This window comes from Stenella coeruleoalba, assembly GCF_951394435.1.
Source record: "Stenella coeruleoalba genome assembly, chromosome: 12".
NCBI classification, from domain to species: Eukaryota; Metazoa; Chordata; class Mammalia; order Artiodactyla; family Delphinidae; genus Stenella; species Stenella coeruleoalba.
The window spans coordinates 8,744,549-8,757,566 of NC_137158.1; the positions used below are offsets into that span (position 1 = coordinate 8,744,549).

General features: G+C 42.0%; 1 protein-coding gene across 2 annotated transcripts in view; it reads right to left on the reverse strand.

Annotated features, from left to right (window-relative positions):
- Positions 1–13,018, reverse strand: part of COL9A1 (collagen type IX alpha 1 chain) — a 68,528-nt gene that overhangs the window by 24,421 nt on the left and 31,089 nt on the right. For both annotated transcript variants that reach the window (XR_013830892.1, XM_079939826.1), the window contains exons 23-28: positions 6,801–6,854; positions 6,117–6,188; positions 5,572–5,607; positions 4,840–4,884; positions 3,317–3,349; positions 136–282 (exon numbers count right to left, since the gene is read on the reverse strand). Coding sequence is in view for 1 of the 2 variants with exons in the window: in XM_079939826.1 (XP_079795952.1) it covers positions 136–282; positions 3,317–3,349; positions 4,840–4,884; positions 5,572–5,607; positions 6,117–6,188; positions 6,801–6,854 (387 nt within the window). In the remaining variant the exon portion in view is untranslated. The remainder of the gene's footprint in view (positions 1–135; positions 283–3,316; positions 3,350–4,839; positions 4,885–5,571; positions 5,608–6,116; positions 6,189–6,800; positions 6,855–13,018) is intronic.

Here is a 13,018-nt window from a genome sequence, read left to right on the forward strand (position 1 = left end):
GCAAGGAAACAGGTGGCTGGAACCAGAAGAGCTGGCCCCATGCTGCTGAGGAGCTGAGGTCTGGCCCTACCCCCGCGCTCCCTGCCGTGGGATGGAGTCTCCAAAGGGAAACCCCAGGGGCTGCCCAGCACTCACGGGAGGGCCCTGGATCCCAGGCAGGCCGGTGGCGCCCTGTTCTCCCTGCACGCCTCGCGGGCCAGGGGGTCCTTGTGGTCCTTCCACCCCAGGAAGCCCCCGGCTTCCTTCGGGTCCCCTCAAGCCAGGCTCCCCGGGGCTACCTGCCTGGAACACAAGGGCACACTGTTAGTCCAGGCTAGACACAAGGAATGCGTCTGCTTCATGTTACTACAAGCGCTGCCATGAAATTGTGGGTTTACTTACGTTCTGCCTCCCAAGCCGTGTTTGCTCAGAGCTTACAAAGCCTCAAGGTAAACACACGTAATGCCACACAGCAGCTCTCCAATCTCTTAGAATTCCAGCTCAAGTAAACGTTTTAAAGATCTTTCTTTGGGGTATAGTTATTATTTCAAAATGTTAATGGGAAGAATATATTTTAAAACCACATTCTTCACACTTTAAGTCACTTCTAAGAGCACGTTAATTTTTAATAAAACGTGTTAACTTTTTCTGGCCACAGAAAGGCCACTGAGTTCACAAGACACGTCACCTTCTATATCACCGATATAGAGAGCATAAAATAAAGATATTTCCAAGAACATAAGTTATTTAGCCTTTATAACATTCTTTGGAGAGTTTGAAGAAGCCAGATGTATCCAGGAATTATAAAATACTAACATAAAACTAAATCAATGCATTTAAAATGCCAGAACAAGAAGAGTGAGTCCACAGTTTATCTAAGTATTGAGGAAGTTAAAAATCTAAAGATTAAAGATGTTAAAAATAAACCAATTATTTCCTTGGCACAAAAGCGTACACCAATTAAATTTTTCTTCTGAAAGCAGACCACTAAAAGCATCTTTAAAGTCCTCATCTACAAAAACTGCTTTAAAGAGAGACTAAATTAATTCACTTTTTCTTAAACGACCTCTGGTGGAATGTGTGGCAAAGTGGTTGCAGTGGACTGCTGTTTTCAGAGTGAAAACGAGAAGATAAACGCACAGGAGACATTGAGGGAACACCACTGCTCAAGATCTGAATGTTCATAAAGCATATGCAACATTTATCTAGGAAAAGCCGACTTGTTCAAAAGCTCAAATGTTTTAAACTGAAGAAATGAAGGTGATGAAGCAAGGCTGTCCCTAGACACATCTAAAGAAAGCTCACGGAGTGTGCTTTATACACACAAAAATTGATATTCATCTTAGTCAACCTGTCCAAATTGCCTCTATGAAGAAATTATGGCTTAAAAGATTTCCAGAGTCAGGGTCAAGGGGGAAAGCTAAGCACGTGTTATGGAACGAAGGTTGGGGAACTGTCGGGTGACTGGTATGCAAGACCATAGCAACTTCTAAAAAAACCCAGAGGAGAAGCCAAGATGAATTCAGAATGCGCTAAGAGCTGGTGGAAGACAAAGGAGGCCGAATCGGAGTGTATTACCTTGCTGGCAACATCTGAAATGTTGCTAGAACAAGGAGCAGGGCATTTTTGATGAAGAGATCAAGGGCCAACATGACCAGGACGTCACAAGGGCCCTGGGTCTTTGGGAAAGAATTCCTCACTTGAGGAGGGATATGCTGATGTAGAGACCAGCGTGCAGACCTCACCCACTTACCAGCTTTGTCTTGCTGAAATCACTCAGAAAAGGAAAAGCTTTTCTGTTAGTAACTCTGTCCCCTGATTCTGGGACGGTGCACTTCAATTTCATCTGTATTACTTGGGTAATGTCAGGAAAGACAGGGGTAGGAAGGGAGGTGATGAATCAAGAGCTAATTCCTCGTATTATATCCAAATTTAAATGAAATTAACTCATTTTCACACCTGCATTGTTCATCTACTTTTTTCTTTTATAACTTGAATTCTCACCTTTGAACATTACTGATTATTTCTAGACAGTGAAGGAGGATTTCCATTACCGAATTCTATCAAGGTTTACTCTTTACATTGTTCTCAATCCTAAACGATTTCTGTCAAAGATTCTTAGGCATAAAGATGTTATTTGAAGCTTGAGACTGTCACATGGTGTTTAGAGGCAGTATGTAAACAGGTAAGATAATATAACGTAACAATTTCCATCTCAGTGCTGTGTGAAGAGCCCAGGGCAGGGCACTGTAACCAAGGCTGGGTGGGTCCTCCCGGAGAAAGCTGAGCGGAGGATGGGGCTAAAAGCTTAGGTAGGAGGTGCTATTCTAAGGAAAGAGAAAGTGTCCAGGACTAGAAGAAGTGCACAAGGCATTGAACAGCACGCGCCAAGCAAAAAGAACCACAGACAGATGACGTTCCAGAGAGGTCGGAGATGAGGCTGGTGAGGCTCATCGAAGGCTCTGCATACATTTGCTAAGAGTCTGAATTATTCTACAAAATGTTCTTCAAGGGTTTTAAGCAGAGGAGGAATAGATAGTAGGCTTTATCTTCTCATCTAGATGACATTGGCTGTCACGAGGATAACACATTGGACCAGGACAGAGAGAAGTCAGGGGCGGGGATTCCAGAAACAAGAAGACTTGGAGATTCATGGAAACTGGTGATAGATGCACTTGAGATTGAAGTCTGAGCTTCCTCCTTTCTGTTTGTATTATCTTAAATTTCTTATTTTATTAGACGTGTGTTCCTTTCAAATTAGCAAGCCATTCTAGATTTGCTATTAATTGTTTCTATAATTCTGAATGCATCTAATCTCTAAGGACATCAGTTTCGTTTCTGTAAAATGATAAATTGAATGAGATGGTTATTTTCTCGCTCTAATAATTATCTGTATTTTCTTAGGTATCGTGCCTATATCTTACTTCCCCGACGAGAACACACAGAAGATTAGGAAAATTGCTGAAATATTTGCAATGCTATGACTGACAATGAAATTCACTTATGTTCTTGTCACTGCAAAGCACAGGTCGGTTCTTATAAAGTAAACCATTTGTGGAAGAAATTACGACGTATATTCAGTGAGCCACTTTAATATGAAAAAAAAAAACTTCCTTTAGACTGATTAGGTCAAAAGGCAGATCCATTTACACTGTTGTGAGGTTTTTTCTTTGGACTAATCCACTACTCAGAGAATAAATGTAGGTGTTAATTTCCTTAAAGGTAAATCCTTTTAGAATTGAATTTTCTAGAATGTTTTCATAAAGCAGAGCATTGCATTTTCTATAGCTTTATTCATATTTTTATTTTTTATACCGTTACTGTCCATTATACTTACAGATCCCTTTGGGCCAGGTAATCCTATATCTCCCTAAATCAATAAAACAAAATTATATTAGAACAATGTTTACTAAAAACTCTAAAAAGCTTATCATGCTGCCAAACTCAATAGAAAACCATGAACAGAACCATGACACCACAGAAAAAAATTAGATTCACAATTTGGATTCTGGTCCCCTCCCAGCCTTTGGCTAACTTGTCTGTTAAATAATAGGGTTGAATCACAGCTCTCCAAGGCTGCATTCAGATTTAAAATGCTAGGTGTGGAGAACTGAAATGTGCAAGTCAAAAGACATTAAGCTATCATGCTGGTATAAAACATAATAGACATTTAAACCAGATGACTTCATTTCTGAAACTCTAACAATATTTTTAAACTCAACCCCAAAACTCTATCAAACCAAATATGCATGCTCTTATGCTTAAAAAAAAACCCTGACTATCTCCCACCACTAGTTCTAGGTATGAATTCGGCTCATCTTAGCTCGTCAATGCATGTCCACTACAAAACAGGACGACTTAAAACATCCCCTTAAGGACCTCCCTGGAGGTCCAGTGGTTAAGACTCCACGCTTCCGATGCAGGGGGCACGGGTTCGATCCCTTGTAGGGGAGCTAAGATCCCACAAGCTGCACAGTGTGGCCAAAAATAAATAACAAAAATTTAAAAATAAATAAATTAAAAACCAAAACATCCTCTTAGCTTATAAAATGAACAGTTTCAACAGAAAATAAAATTGAAATCCCCCTTTTACTAATTTACTTAATAGTTAGGAAGATTTGCCTCATTCAGATGTTAACTGAAATCCTAAAACTCTGAATAAAACACTATCAGCATTTTCTCCTGTACTGAAAGCTCTCTGAAACTATCTTCTGAGAATTCTGTCACGCACACACCCCCCCAAAGGACCAAGCATAAGTTTCCACACAAGGTCCTCTTACGTTGTGTCATGACCATAAAGGATGCGCCAGCAGACCTAGCAGTGCTGTGGAGGTGATGACTTGCTCTGCTCCCTGCCTTCCTGGAGATCTAGCAGAAGGCTCCCCTGGACCCGGAATCACTTCTTTGGAGGGTCTTAGACTCCAAAAGGCCGTGGAGAATACCCACGGTCAAACTTGGGAGCCTCAATTCTCTAACTACAATAATCTATAATACAAACTATAATAAAGCTTTAATTTTGTTTCCGTGATGGGCACTATTCATAGACTTGTCTACAGCCACCTAAGAATCACCTTGAATGTCTACATGGAAAACCACAAGAAAACATGCCCTCCATAGGGAACGCTTTGTCCTCCCAACACTTAAGGCCACGTCTATCGATGTTGCCGTGTTTCCCCTCCACTTTACTTGATCTTGGGTGCGATTCTCGGGGATTGTTTTTTAGCTTATGTAAGAAACATATTACCTTTAAAGAAGTCAGCAAGGATAGCAAGGTCAGAGAAAAGAAAAAGTACGTATGTTTCTAATACAGTCCAAAATCAGTGAGTCTCCATCAATAACCAGAAAAAAAAAGGGTCTTACCAGTTCACCCCTTCCTCCCAGTTCTCCCTCTTCACCAGAGGCACCCTAAAAGTTAAAATCACATTTTTTAAGTTCTTAGTTCCTTGGCTCAATTTTAACCAGTCAACATTGAGAAGTATTCAAAAGTCCCTGCAGTGCCCCCAAGATCATGCAGAAATATGAAATGATCTCAGTGGTTTTCCTATCTAGCTGTCAGGGGCTTGTCCAACCCAGAAAACAGCCCAGAGAAAAGCCAGAAGGTGAAGCTGAGTTTCTGCTAAAGGTAAGGATTAATGACTATATCCACCAATTTTATAATTAGGTAATATTTAAAAAGGGTTCTTAGAGTTGAGAAAAAAACAAACAAACAAACAAAAAAACACCAGGGCAAGGACTAACTCTAATTCACATGCATTGTTTATTTGCTAAGGTCTTGGTAAAGAAAAAACAAAACATTATGATGCGGCTATGGAAGGCCTCATCAGACTGCAGTAAAGCAATCTGTTGCGTAAGAGAGACAGGGCCATTCTTTTCAAAGGAAGGACAATGTGTATTCTTGAAGGCAGAGCCATCATTCGCTCCGGCTTATTAAAATGGTAGATAAGGCTACAGACCAAATTAAACCCTGCGTTTCACTCACTGTGAAGTACATTGAGCCTCCACATTTTACCCACACCGCAGGTCAGCCAGTGCCCCCTGCTGGTAAGGCACATTAATGCACATTAAGCGCTGCATTTCACACATGGCACCTACCTGTTCACCCTTTGGACCAGGTTCACCAACTACGCCCTGTAATGAAAAAAATATACTTTTTCAGTGTTTTGAGGTTTTTAACTATATAATTTCAAAACGAACCAACTCCCCTTACTGGGCTGATGAATAGGAACAAGTATGAATAATCCTCATCACCTCACCACCTAGAAAGAGTCAGGTCAGACCTGGAGAAACTGACAGCTGTCCAAAAAAGTCACTGGCAACCTGAAGTGTCCTCTGATCACATCCATGTAAAATGTAACTAGTAGGACTGGAAGTTTAGAACTACATAGGATGTGTGATTACAGCTGAAATGTTTACTTTACTCAGCTTTTATTTTTCCCTTCTGATAAATTACTATATTAATAGATTTTTTTGGTTGTTTCTTAATCTCAACTCTCAGTAATTTAAGATATCTTTCTTGATAGTTCTCTATGGTCATTTCTAGAAAAATGCTCCATTGGGCCAAAAGCGACCTTGGTTTCTCAACATAGTAGAAATCATCCTTCCAAATAAGGAACTTTCTGGACAGCTAGGTATCTTACCCTGTCACCTTTCATTCCAGGAAGTCCAGGGGGGCCAGGCAAGCCGGGGAAGCCAGGTCTGCCGAGAGAACCCTGAAAGACAAACACAGAGTCCCCAGAACCACTGCTACCGCAACACTGAAAGCACATAAGCCAGACACAACCTTGGGTGTGTGGACTCCTGTCTAGAATAAATGTGCTGTGTTGGTTTAACTCTGCTTCTCAAATTTGTCACTCTCCCAACTCCCAGGAGAAGAGAGCCAGTCCCCCTCCACCCCGGACTCCATCCCACCTCTGAGGTCCCCAGTTCCAGGGCTAGCACCCCTTCCCAACAGTGGGCTCTTTGAGCTGAGTCCCCGCCTCGCTGGCTGTGTAAACAAGCACGGCTGGAGAAGTAAAAGGGCGGCATTCATGCACTTGCTCTCCAAGTCCAAGAACAACCAGGAGCCAAATGTAGCACTTTGTATCTCTCCCAGTTTTCAAATAAATGCTACAAGCCACACTGATTAAAATACCCTTTAAGGGTCTCCTAGATTTAATTTGAAATTCCTCATTTACATTTTCACACATTCACATAGGAATAGAAATCAAGTAAGGATGATGCAATTACCCTTTGTAAATTATTTTTCTCTCCTTGCTGCTTTTAAAAAACGTATTGTGTTTTGTATGAAGCAAATAAACTGCGGGACCAGAACTATTACTTACCAGTTTACCTGGTAGTCCTGGGGGTCCTACTGGTCCTTCTTCACCTCTACTGCCCTAGAAACACACAAACATGATGGTCAACCAGACAGTCTGCCGAAATGTAAATGTTTAATCACTATTTCAATGAAGTAACATGCTACCTAGGTTTTTGTTTAAATATAAAGGTCACCAAAGTATTCTCCCCATCTTCAACTGAAGGCAGAGACCTTTATATTAAATGCCTGCAGCCTCGTCAGTGTTCATCCCGAGTTCTAACAGTCCTAACGCTGTTCGTTGTGAATACAGACTGTTCGATGGACATGATACCTGATACATCTACAAGAAATGGCAATTAGGAATTTTCAGCATCTACTTCACCATCCAAATTAGATTATGGTGACTTGCGTACATGCTTTATCCTCTCATTTAGACTACATGTTCTTGAGGTATAGGTATAGTAAAATTTTGAATTCCACATAAATGTGTAAAACACAGAGTAAATTTCAGGTCTACAGTACATTTTAAAGCAGCATCTGGCAAGTGATCTTGAACCTCGAAAGAGTGAAAAAGACACAGGACAGAGATGTTCGCCTTCAAATTACTACTGTAACTTCAAAAAGACATAAATAGTAGAAATGTATAAAGTTTCTGAAAAAGTCTTTGTTCTACTCATTCTAAACATGTCTTAAAAGATTAAATAGACTTTAGAAAGTACAATTCATAATGTAGATACACCAAAAGCAACACTCTCGTTTCATTTTGTGAGCCAATATCAATTTATTTGAAACTGGAAGCCCTTTGAGAAAAGGAAACACCACGAACTCTTCAGTTTCTTTCTCTGAGAACTTCATACACTTTAATGCAGTCTGACAAAAGCTTGTTTCATTTCTAACTCAAGTTCCACTAAGCTGAACACTGAGGTTGCTGGATAAATAATCACATTTCCTGGATGGTGTACACAAAATGAAGGCAGTCTTTTGAGTTTGTTTTTCTTTCAAATGACATGACAACTTCATATTAATGTTTAATATTTATAAGTGCTTCTGATAAGATTATCCTGATCTGACCCATATGTTATTCATTCATCTATAAAAAGAACAAAATGTCAAGGTCTATAAACCTTCTGCATTTTCAGTTGCTCTAGAGGACTGAGAATTGTATACCAAATTACAAGTCTCTAGCTATAATTTCACATGACTTACAGGTGATTTAAACAAAATACTCGTAAATGCTTTTCAAAAACTTTTATATAAATGCTCTGTCTAATGCATGAGTTTGAATAATACATTGGTACGTAACGCTTGTGAGCAGCTTGGAAGACAGAAGCAGTGCCCCATGTGGACGGATGTTAGAAGGATATGTTGATAAATCAGGTGAAAACCAGCCCTTACGAGAGATTCGTCTATGTGTCTCTACACATAAAGATGGGGTTTCACTCCATTAATACGACCCAGTACTTCCAAGTTCAAGATAGATTTTCTTCAGTACATCTGCTCTGCTGGCATTTTCAAATTATTTCTGAACTGCATCCTGATTGAGATCCTAAATGTCATTGAGCTAAAATGACTTTAATTCACAGAACGATTAACAGTCATTGGTGGGAAACATAATTAATCGTGTCAGAAAGGGAAAGCAAAGTTCTTGACACAACCTCAAGTATTCATGTCTAAATAAATGAACCATTATGCCATCTTATCCAAAACAAAGATGATTAATATACTCTTTTCCTCTTCCACAAACCAAAAGGAATCTTGTTTTCTCTGTCTTTCATGAGCTCTCATTATTCAGTTCAGAAGTCTTTTCCAAGCCCCGGCAGCCCTTGGTAATACCTACGAACGGCTCAGAACCCAGTGTACGCAGCCTGCTCTGCTGACCTATAGCCATGACAGGGCAACACATGTAGGACCAGGGGAGGGATGGGTGAAATTACGGGCATTCACTTTTCTGTCCCTGCACAAATAGACAGCGTGTGGGTCCTCATTTTCATTTCACGTCTAGCTTATAAATCCTCGGCTATTCTGAACTTAGGTATTTCTATAGAAATCATCCCACTGTGCGAAAAGGTAATGTTTGTTTTCACAAGGACCAAACAGTTACCAAAAAAAAAAAGAAAGGGCGAGATTTTCTCATGGCCATTCTTATGATTTCTATGTGTTCTAAAAACAAGCATATTCTTCCTCTGAGTTCTTTAATTTCACCTGTAGCTAAGATGAACATGAGAAATTGAGATATAAATAGTAATCTCTAAAAAAAAACACAGGTTAAACTAAATACATTCTGCAGGGAGCAATTCACCCTAACCTGGTAACAACAAGAGTGCTAGAAAAATGATAAATCTCTTCTGTTTCAACAGCTACGGTGAAACCACATTCTCGGATGTGGGCCAGGGAGGCTGGTGGGGAAATGGCTCTTCTGTCCCGTGGCTGATATTTACAAACCTCTTGACAGAAGTTATGGGTTTTAACAAGAGAATTGGAAGGAACCAGAGAAAAAGGCAACATCCTACCACTGAAAATGCGAAGACCATAAGAAAATGCTCTATTTTCCTCTTGGGTGCTCTGTGCCACCATATTTATCTCCAACGTGTTAAGACACATCTTCCAATTCGTCTCTATCTAAGAAGCCAATCAAGGCTTAAAGAAAACAAAAGATGCAGACCCTCTACCAATGATTCCGAACCCTGGCTGTGCATCAGAATCCCCTGAGGAGGTTTGAGAAATATATTTCAGTGGTGTCTTCACCACCCCACCTCCCCTCTCCCCTCCGCATTCCACCCCTCTCCCCCAGGTCCTGATTCTGTAGTTCTGGGGTAAGACCCAGGAAATTACTGGGGCTTGTGTTCTGTTCGTTTGTCTTCACCAGCTTGACTTAGATTCTTGTTAAATGCTCACTGCGAAAGCTCCATAAATACTAAAATTTGCTAAATGTGTTTTGTGCCGTTAGAATTTGCCAGGTTAACTTCAAATAAAAACATGCAGCGGGGCTTCCCTGGTGGCGCAGTGGTTGAGAGTCCGCCTGCCGATGCAGGGGACGTGGGTTCGTGCCCCGGTCTGGGAAGATCCCACATGCCGCGGAGCGGCTGGGCCCGTGAGCCATGGCCACTGAAACTGCGCGTCCCGAGCCTGTGCTCCGCAACGGGAGAGGCCACAACAATGAGAGGCCCGCGTACCGCAAAGAAAAAAAAAAAAAAAAAAAAAAAAAACCATGCAGCAGAACCTTGACGTTGGAGGCATTAGAGGGTGGAGATGGGGACCTGGACACTAAGCCCCAAGGCCAGGTCTGAAGTTTGGCTCCGCCAGGCACCAGCTGACTCCAGGCAGGCAACCCAACCCCTGTGTGCCTCGTCTCCTCATCTGTAAAATGGGCTTTGGGGAGGATTGAATAGATACATGAAGTACTTAGAACAACGTCCAGCTCACAGTAAGCACTGCAGACGTGCTAGTTATTGTGTTTATCCAAGGAATAAAGACATCAGTCAAAATGATGGTTTTCAATCAAATGTTCCATTAAATGTTCTTTTCACTTCAAATCTTCCAAATTTCTTTAAAAGCATGAGTTATGCTTGGAAAAAACAAGTCTTTAGTCCTCATTTCTCGAGTTTCTGTCAGATCACTAAGAAGGCGCCTTTTTTATAAAGAAATCCTAGCAGCTATTTTGTAAAACTCATTTTAATAAATCCAAATACTTCAATATGGAAGTCTCCCTTTCAAAATGGAACTGTTAGACTTCTAAAATACCACTGAAAAATGCATTTTATCATACTTGGGTTGTCATAATTATTTTACCAAAAAAATGGACTTTACTCCACTGTGCTCTAGATTGTGGTGGTGGTTGTATTTGCCTGATAACCCCAAGTGCTAACTAGCTGAAGAACAAACATTATCCTTAGTACCTTGCCAGTTTCAGAACTGGGAAATTATAAATCACTCTACTCAGTCTGTAGTATACACTAAATTCCTCTTTCTGGCAAAAAGGATGTTCAACCCAGAAGATGAGTTATGATTGCTAAAGATAGTTGCTTTTACAAACCCATTTTCATATTAACATTGGCAGAGCATATTAGTCCTACTACAGGGGTGATTTTTAGGCTTGCCACAGAAATATTTTTTAAGATTCATTCAATTTTACAACATTGTGTACTTTGTATTTCTCTCCAGTGTAGGTTTAAATATCCCCTCACACAGAAGCAGATGACAATCTGTTTACACTATAACCATCACAGCTGCTTCACGAAGTGTTGACTGGGAGAATATTCCAGAGTCTGATGGGGTAGGAAGGTAGCTTAGGTCACTCAACTGCACAGCATGTGGGACCTCTGTGCTGAAGCTGCTGGTGATGGGGTCAGGTTAGAAGGCTTCAAGAGAGAGGAGACAGGCTTCCACATCCCACGAGTGTATAGTCTTCAGAAAACTGGGGGTAGATCGGTGTGGCACTCATCCCAGTCGAACTCACGAGAGCAGAGCAAACACAACCCACTCAACAAAAGCCCTGGCAAGTTCTGGGAAGCCTGGAAGAGGAAGCCGGACCGGAGCGACTACACGGTAGGACCAAATCAGAGGCCCCAGCCACCTGCTGGCTCTAAACCAGGAGTCACCCAGACGCAGGTGTAAACACAGGGGAATGTGACAGAGAAAGCCGGAAGCACAAGCCAAGTGGTAAAGATACGTGCTCATACGTAATCCCTAGAGATGCCAAAACTCCAATATTTTTTGCCGTGGCGTTGGCGAAAGTTGACGGAACAACGGTGAGGAAAGGGGAGAATTTAATTTCAAAGACAGACTACGGTTAACCTTGATTCTTCCACAGGACACATTAGAAATAGGTTTCATTCCTTCTACTCAGCTTCTCAATTTAAGATTTGCAGGAAGAACTGATCAAACTTGTGGGGAATAGGTGACAATGTGTGAATGTACCAAGAAAATGAATTTAATGATGGAAAATGAAAGAACAAATGTATCTTTCAGTAAGTACATTTGGTGTAAAAACTCTGATCCAGAACTATAATATTTATAACCACACATGATACTCTTCTGAAAAATTTATAGTAGGTGAAAAGTCAATTATGAACAGAGGCAGCATAGCAAGATTTACTGTACCTCCCATCCAATGCATTTCAAGGAATATTTATTGAGCATGACCTTACGGCAGGCCCCGAGGAAAGAGATGTAGGGAACACAAATGTGGATCAGACATGTTCCTGACTTCCTGCAGTTTCCACACCACAGGGCAAAAAGGGACCAAGGGTTACAGGTTCAGAATAAGGAGACATCACTTCTATCTGGGGGGTAGGGCGTCATCAGAGATGGTTCCATGGCAGAATTAACACTTCAATTGTATCTAGGAGGGCACATGGGATGTCCAGTCAGAGAAATAGAGGAAAAAGCCATCTCAGCTGCAGGGCATCACAAAGAAAACAGGCAGTCTGAGAAGTGCAGAGAGTGTTTGGGAATTAGCATGAAGTCTAGCTTGGCTGGAACACAGGCTCTTAGCAAGGCAGAAATGGGAAGTAAAACTAGGGGATAAACAGACAGTTTAGGATTTCAGGCTTTCCTTTATTGTCAGTGGAAATCCACTGAAGATTTTTAAATGAAGACGAGAAATGATGCTGGATGCTGTGCTTTGCAAAGACCAGTATGGAGGCACGTGCAGACTTGGAGCCCTACCGTTCCCCAGGCATTTACGTTTGTCACCAGGACTGCGGGAACACTGCTGGAGTTCTGGATGCAGGACACCCTGCGGTGTGCAAGAGTCCTGGAGAACGGAGAGCTATCCCAGCCAGAGTACCAAGAGCACCCTGCTGCGAGCCGCAGCAGAAGGAAAGATGGGAGCAGGGAGGCAAATCAGGAAATGACTGCAACCATCAAGCAGCAGTGAACCACCTGAGCCAGGGGGTGGACGTGGGCTTAGAAAGAAGAGTCAGACAGGAGGCTTTAGAGAGGACGTGGTAGGATGAGCAGGTCCACCTGGGGCAGGAACGTGATAGAGAAGAGACACCAAGGCTTTGAGCCTCGGTGACGGCAACAGTGGGAAGAACGCGGACGCTTACAGAAACTAACAAGCAAAACCGGAATCAGGCCCTAAACCCTGCGCAGCCATAACTTCCTCGGATCCGCCGCCCTCCCCTGAGCGAAGTCAACACCGCCTCCACCGCACGCCATCGCTTCCGAAGGCCGGCCTCGCGTCCTGAGCTGGGGATGGGCCGAGCCCACTGCACCCGTACGGCTTGTGCTCTGTGCCTG